The sequence below is a fragment of the Opisthorchis viverrini genome (genome assembly GCF_000715545.1).
Source record: "Opisthorchis viverrini unplaced genomic scaffold opera_v5_131, whole genome shotgun sequence".
Lineage (NCBI taxonomy): Eukaryota > Metazoa > Platyhelminthes > Trematoda > Opisthorchiida > Opisthorchiidae > Opisthorchis > Opisthorchis viverrini.
This window is the reverse complement of record NW_008751784.1, coordinates 669,322-677,092: the sequence shown is the minus strand read 5'-3', so window position 1 is coordinate 677,092 and position 7,771 is coordinate 669,322. Positions and strand designations below refer to the sequence as shown.

Below are 7,771 nucleotides of genomic sequence, written 5' to 3'. Positions count from 1 at the left end.
GAGTATACGAAATGTTTGGGTGCTGTCAGTGCCACTGGCCTTCCGAGATGAGGACCACGTAACCCCCACTGCATCTGGTTGGAGACGCTGCACGATACAGCTGCCAACACATGTCAGTGACGTTCTTGTCAGTTTCCATCCAGATTGCCTCAATCAGTGTCTGGAAGTGTAAGCACCTTGGATTGATTGTAGTAACCTAACACTAAATTCCTTCCCTTATCCATCGTTATTCTTTTCTTCGCAATAGGTCATTTAAATCATGGTTGTTTGGCAGCGAAATATCACCGTTGAAAACTGATGTCATGCTGTCGATAATGTTGATGATGATGATGATGCTTTTGGAGCAGCCAGTCGACGTGGTAGATAGATTTGTTTGCCTGAGCAGTTGTATAGGTTCCGGTGGGCTGACTGGAGATGCGCTTGTTTCCTTAATTGGGAGCCATGGTAGCGTGACGTCAGTTTGTCTATCAAGGTCGGAGTATACACTGCGACGGCGCGATCTACATTGCTTTACGGATCACGCAAAGGACATACGAAAGCTGTCAGTACTTGACCGTCGGTGTCTCCAAAGCAGTAGCTGGGTTTGATTGGAACATCAGATTAGCAATGCTGAGGTGCGCCACGATGGATGAGTTACTCATGCTTAATAGTTTACGCTGGGCAGGCCATGTACTTTGTATGTCAGAGGATCGTCTGCATTACAGGGCTTTCTTCGCCCAGCCCTGGGCTGAGAGGTGGACAGCGTATGACTTAGCGAAAAAGTATCAGGGCACTAACCACGGAACTCAGTGGGGTTGACGACCGCTGCTTCCCCGAATGGGGATCTTGGTTGTTACCGGATTAAGTAACACTTGCAAACTGTCCCAGATAGAAACCGTGGGGTAAGACAGATCCATGGTCAGTGATCGTGACAGATATGGCTGTATCACGTAGCCAATGGTGAGCCTGCTTCAAAACTATCTCCTCCACTGCATAGCTCTCGCTGTCTGCCATACTGGACAAGCAGAAGCATTTAGCGTAAATGAACTGACTGAGCCATCATATTCAATACGTGACTCATTTTCCTATTCTCTTCATCTTCGGCGAAGAAAAGGAGTCTGCGCTGAAGGCCACGTGGTCAACTTTGAGACCATTGGATGTGATGTAGACTTGGCGTACTGCTCTTGTTAGTTTCCTGAAACTGCCGCGGAGAAGCCATTTTGGTATACCTCTAAGATATCTTGAGATGTGTACTGTACGTTCCTGTCAAGCGTATTCCATTAGTCATTAGCCTGCTGGCCTTAACTACTGAGACTTGTCTCTAGTCTCAAGCTCATTGCGTAAAATCCCATGTACACTTCTTCCACCTATTTTACAGACGCTTTCCATTAATCGCCTCATAGTTTGACCCTCCGTGAGATGAAGTATCGTGATCGTTACGTGTTTTACAAGGATAGACCAGAATGGGCTGATGTCGTACCGGTTCCACAAGACGAGGGCGAGCGAAACGTAGTACGAATAGCTTACTCTCCACAGTTTGTTGATGCACACGACTATATGCGTGCGGTACTACTCAAGGATGAGCGGAGTGAACGTGCGTTGGAGATCACTGGCACTGTTTTACTTCTCAATCCCGCCAACTTTACCGTATGGGAGTACCGACGACGGATTCTCATCTCATTACAGGTGGATCTTGTAGAGGAGTTGCAGCTTACCGGAAAACTAATTGACGAGCATTCGAAAAACTATCAGGTATGTTGTGTTATTTACAGCTACTGAGGTCTGTTTTTATACGTCGGAAATCTAAACGATTCCATTGTTGCACCCTTTCGCTGTATATGTGCGTTGTAATCCGAAGGCTGCTACCACCGGGCTGCTTATTATTGAACCAGTACTCTGAGAGCTAGAGCAGAGCTTAAAACGCATATAATACCCCAATCACCCACATGTCAAGCCACAATTTTCCACCCATTCCTACTGGTGTTTTTGGTACTTGGCTAATCTTTCTCTCCATGGTGTTGAGGTCACTCACAGTTCGTCTAGCGTAAAAGAAGCGTCGGAACGACTGTTCCAACCATAAATTTAGAGACCACAAACCTTTACTAGCACCTCGGCAATTCCGCGGACATTAGCTAAGATGTCGTCGAGGTGGAATTTGTGTTCATCATATCTTTACAATAGCGCCACCGGCTAACTCCAAAGGAATCTTTGCTCCTTTAAATAGACCAACCCTTCTGGATGTACTTGGACTAAGAGGAACGTCCCTTAAGTTTGTAAGCCTACTTCGTACTGACAGGTGAAATAGACGCGTGCATTACCACGACGCAAGTAACATTCGCCTACTTGCATCAGTTGTTTCGTCAGAAACGAATTTTATGAAGGCTAAAGAGCCATGTGTACAAAGCAGCTGTTTCGTTTTACTTCATAGTTGTGAAACCTGGCCTCCGATTCAACGGTCTTAACATTTTAATGTTTGATCTACGCTGCAGGTTCGCGAAAGACAGACCGTAACATAACCGGGAACTGAGGTTTAGGCACTTTATTCTTAATTTTTTTTCGTATGCTTAACAAATTAGGACACCGCCTTTCGCCTCCACTGTTTACTAAATCTTTCTTCACATCCATTCGACGTTGTGATGCTGTTGGTGATTATGATTGATAATAAGGTCTTACCACTGAATCGATTCCTGTTAAACGACTTCCTTCAAACCTTGACATTGTGTTGGCTGACACTTCTGTCACAGTAATGAAGGCCATCTGGTCTCGTTATGATCCTCTTTGTGTTGTTCTGAATCTGTCCCGGTAAACACCAGACAGAATGGAGAGGTATAAAAGTGCACATTGCTGCACAAGTAGGCAAATTATACTCGATTAAGCATGCCGGACAAGCTGAAACTTGGCATAGGACATTTTACATATATATGTATGGTAGTAGTATACGTCAGCCAGTGTTCGAACTCGAGGCAGCTAAAGAATAGTTTGCTTCACACAGATCTATAGCTGACATGCGTCACCTGCTTACGCAATTTCTCTGCATGAGATGGGAGACACCACACGGTAAGTGGCGTCGTAGGAAGGATTATACCTGTGGCCGGAAGCACATTTCTCTAGTCCACATATGAAGCCAAACTGTTAATTGCAGCTTCAGTTAGCTGTTCATTCACGACACACACTTGCCTCAGTAGACATTTTAAACTAAATGAGAACAGCAATGGACCAGAATTTCCCATGGAGGTTTTATGCTGATCATATAGGGGTAGATAGAATGAGTTAAATCGCTGAGGCCAAGCATAATAGTCCCCCTCCAGCAGAGACCACCCGTAGGAGCCGATCGAAGCGATCCCTTCTGGAGGAAAAATCGCTTTTTGAAAGGTCGACCAAACCCCTAGTTTTGTGTGCCAACCTAATGGCTCTTCGGTCAACTGGAGAATTCTGTAAGAAACATGTTTTGCTTGTTTGAATCGCATATTATTCCCTTCATGTGGTACCATCTTGAAATATTATTCTATTGCAATGGGCAGTAAACTTGGATACTATTGGGGACCCAAATGCACTATTTTTCTCAAGGTTTCATTGATTAAACCACGTGTGATTTGATGACCTCTGGAGCGACAGAGTAGTCCATCCTACATTTACCGGTGCGACTGGAGGATGCCCGAACTCATACATACGAATGTGCCACCAGGAACCAGCATATGATTCTCCTGCGACTTCATTATCTCTCATAGTCTCATAGCCCACGCACTGTGGCTTTATTAGAGCCATGTCCTACGACGTCTTCCCGGCTGAATATCGAAAGACTTCGGGCACGAATGCACAGTACCAGTGAATTTTTGAGTAGTTATGTATGCAGGTACCCGCCATCACCTACCAGAACGAGCACGACTGACTGCATGACTGGACCATGGCTCTCCGTATCTCTGGGTTTTCTTAGCCCCCGTCCTAGTGTTTCTATCTGAGGAACCGGCATCTGCCACCGGGATTGATGGTTACCCATTTTTTAAACTTCATCAGACGAATTTTCAGCCTTGATTCAACTGGATGGCGAGTATGCCTGTTGTCAACCGCATTCACCCCTTGCTGACTGTTCACTGTCCTTCGAGCTCTGGCGAATGTCCGATCTCCCTGGCTCATAATCTCCTGGCTCTTTTCTTCGTCTCTTTTTGGTGGAAAGTTGTGGCACCATCGTCAGTGGATAGCCACTCAGTTGGCGGAACAATCAGACAAGATTTCAGCAGACGAGAAACCACTGAATCGCCAGTCCATTGGTCAAGAGGAGCTTGATTTCACCGATACTGTCATCTCAGATGACTCGAAAAACTATCATGCGTGGCAGTACCGTCGCTGGGTCGTCACTTATTTCGGAATGCCGTCTGCAGGAGAACTGCAGTACACTAACAGACTTATCCAGGAGGACATGTACAACAACTCCGCTTGGAACCATCGTTTCGTAGTCGTCACAAAGGACGAAGGACTCACACCGCCTGTGCTGCAGCGGGTACGTCCTAAGATTGTCAGAGTGATTTCCTTCGAGTTATAAATGGCCTAAATGACTATTTCAAAGCCACTTGTATTTGAAGGTCTAATCGGATAGTCTCCTCAGTAACGAGCAGTCGGTAAATTGACAAGGTGTAATAGAAATGTACGTACCTTGTTTTACAGATTCGTTAAATATGGACTGTCGGAACTCTCCGGGTCCAGTCTTCACTGTTTTGTAACTTATGATACATATACGATTTAGGATAGGCAGTTCATGGATCCCGTGCACCTCCGTAAGGCGCGTTCAAGAGAACTGCATCCGCTGGAACATTCTGGGGAAGTGCTTCTGTACCTGAGTGCGATGAATCCCATTGGATGGAAATTATGGGTTCCAAGGTGCGGAGACCGAATGTTTTGATGGCGTCTGAAACCTAACTATGGACACTCGTATATTGCTTTTAGAACGGACCTTCCGAGTCAATGTATTTTGTATAGGGGTGCACGGGGTTAGAGAGGTTGAGAGCCACTGTTGTAGAGAACGCGCACTTAAGTTAGGTAATCTTATTTGACTCAATTTATGGACGATCTACCCAGCTTCAGGCTGTAGGATAATTGGGCCGTTGCTTCTTCCCTTACTTTCGGCTACTCGACTCAACTCATGAGTAAGTTGCTTCATATATGACAACGAAGTATCGGTGTCTGAACACTGATGATATACTGCCGATGATGATGAGATTGCTTCTCTCAAGGTTCAATGGATAACCTAACCTGAATGATGTTTCATTGTAAATACTTCACTAGTGAGTGCAATTCATTTGGTGATATTTTACTGCTTGCGCTTCTCTCTTTTTTTTCTAGGAAATAGACTATGTTCAAAGAATTATTCGTGCAGCGCCCAATAACGAAAGCTCTTGGAATTATTTGTACGGCCTGCTGGTCCCCTCCCCTTGTGTGGTCGCTTCTGGTTCCTCCTATTCCAAAAACAACAAATCTTCTCCACGTCCTGACTTGGTTGGGTTCAACACAGCCAGCGAAGTGGTTGACGAGACTGTGCGATCGACGTCTCCTGTAGAGAAACCAGATTCGAACCCCCGAATGACGAAACTCGTTATTCGATCGCCCTCGGCCGCTAATCTCAGAGCGATGCGCAAATTTGCTGAGGAGTTGGCTGCCGCTGACGCAGTGGCTGCAAATAGCGTGGCGTTGCTCGGCTTTTTGGTTGAGGTCTATGCAGACTGTATACAGGCGCGCGTAGAGGAAAAAACTCGGAATGGGTACGCTCAACTTAATTCGGACTTGGCCTCCGGTGAAGCCTCGAGCAAGTAAGTGACCTATTTGTTTTCGATGAGCTGAACGTTTTGGCGGCTAGATTTGTAGTACATTTACTTCGCCGAGAATTACGTATGCATGTGGGACTACTACTTACCAAACGCACGCTCATCACTGTCCACTTAACCCAACTATTCACTTGTGACACCCTCTCGGTGCATAGAAACTCGAGGGTTGCACATTGTACCGCCGGGGAGCCAGCACAATAATATAACAATGAAATGAGCAGATGGTAATGGTTGGAAACTCAAGCCATGAGTCTTGATGTGTTGCACCTTTACTGCCTTAAGCGTGTATTGCAGTAATGAACTCTAGCCATTCAGGGTTGGGGGAATCAGGAAACGTCTTTCGCCTTCAGTTCTGGAGTGTTCGATTTTTGGGAGCGTGGACTACGGTAGAACAACGCAGTATTGTCTGCAAAACGGGCACCTTCACACGAAGAGTACCGCACCAAGTCATTTTCTCCTTCTGTGTAGGCTGCACCTCAAGACCCCAGAGACGAATTCGGCTACTTAAGTATTTGTTCAAGTCATCAGTGACAGTGACGTCCGGGTTGAACTCATGTCTACTAGGTATCTATTCTTGCGAGTTCGAGGCAGCTCAGTGGTTAAGGTGCGAAGTTGCTGGCCGGAAGGTCTCTGGCTCAAACCAGAACTCCGCGACAACATTTCTCATCATGTTTTGCCGTGTGAACCCCCTGAAGTGCGCAAGTATCCCCACTGTCTGCATGGTTTTTCTCAAGGAGGACCGCCGTATCCATCACAAAATGAGGTTGTTTTGACGTCCCTGATCGTCGTCTGATTCGTCAGAGGTCCGAATACCAGAATTGGAATGTATTGAGAGCTCCGGTGTTGATTCACTGCATTCACTACACCACGGGACAGTGGGCCTCTATTGCTGGAGCAACAGCGATGCCAAGTCACATGACAGCTCGGTTCAATGGTCACCAGTTCAAGCCTTCTGCTACGTTAACTTACTCTGCAACGTGGCATTCGATCATTCAAGCACGGCTGCATTTCAAGCGTCCACTAGTTGCTACGTCGCAGCATCGGGCAAAACGCATCAAGTTTGATGGAAGGTTGTCGGCAAATCCCACTGACTAAAATCGGATTTGCGTCCCTAATACGCGTTTCTAACCTGCAAAACCCTCCAAACTAACTAAGTTGTGGGCAGCAAGGCTGAACCAAGACTAAGGATATTACAAAATTCTGTCTTTCTGACGAGGTTATCAAGTGGTGGACACCCAGATGGTAAGCCGATTCACACAGCACAACCTAATTGACGTCTTCCTCCGGACACTTTCACGTTTTCCCTCTTCTACCCTACCCCACCCAACTTTGAGTACTCTCTCCGCAGGTCCCAGTACTAGGACTGACCGCTGTGTTCGCCGCGCGTCACACTCAGCTGCAACTTCTGTACGTTTGATTTCAGCAACAACCCGAAGTCTGTTTTTAAGCCCCGAAAGTGTCTACTTAGCTACCTTTAATGTTCACACACTGAAGCAAGCACGACAATAGGTGGCTCTTCCTCGTACGTTGGATTTCCTCTGCATTGATGTATGCTATGCTGTGTCAGATACAAGGGTAGATGACGCAATTACTGTGGTTGAATTGACTGCCCCCTCGTTCTCTCCTAGATACCGGCTGCGAACCTCTGGTGATGCAGAGGCCGTTGCAGCTGGATATGCTAGGGTGGGTATTGTATTAAGCGACCAAGCGAAAGCGTCTCTACTGAATTGAATACCCGTCGATAGTCGCGGTTCGTTTGGCGGCATCTGTGAGAGAATCTTGTTTATTCTGTCTGCTTACGCCCTGTTATGTTCTCTACTAATCAGTTAATCAACCTTGTCAGTTACACACGAAATTGAGAAGATAAAAAACCTTGAGGAAATTATACTGCAGCAACTGAACAGCCAATATCGAGATTCGAAGAATCAAGAATGGAATGGAACAAAACAGTCCAATGAAAGGCTGAAATAGAGAGA

General features: G+C 46.2%; 1 protein-coding gene across 1 annotated transcript in view; it reads left to right on the top strand.

The window, feature by feature from the left end:
• Positions 1-595: 595 nt before the first annotated feature.
• Positions 596-7,771, top strand: part of T265_06277 (hypothetical protein) — a gene marked incomplete at both ends in the record, with an annotated part of 15,507 nt that continues 8,331 nt past the window's right edge. Inside the window, 3 exons of the mRNA XM_009171497.1 lie at positions 596-1,731; positions 4,187-4,477; positions 5,317-5,780. Of these exons, the coding sequence (XP_009169761.1) occupies positions 1,399-1,731; positions 4,187-4,477; positions 5,317-5,780 (1,088 nt within the window). The remainder of the gene's footprint in view (positions 1,732-4,186; positions 4,478-5,316; positions 5,781-7,771) is intronic.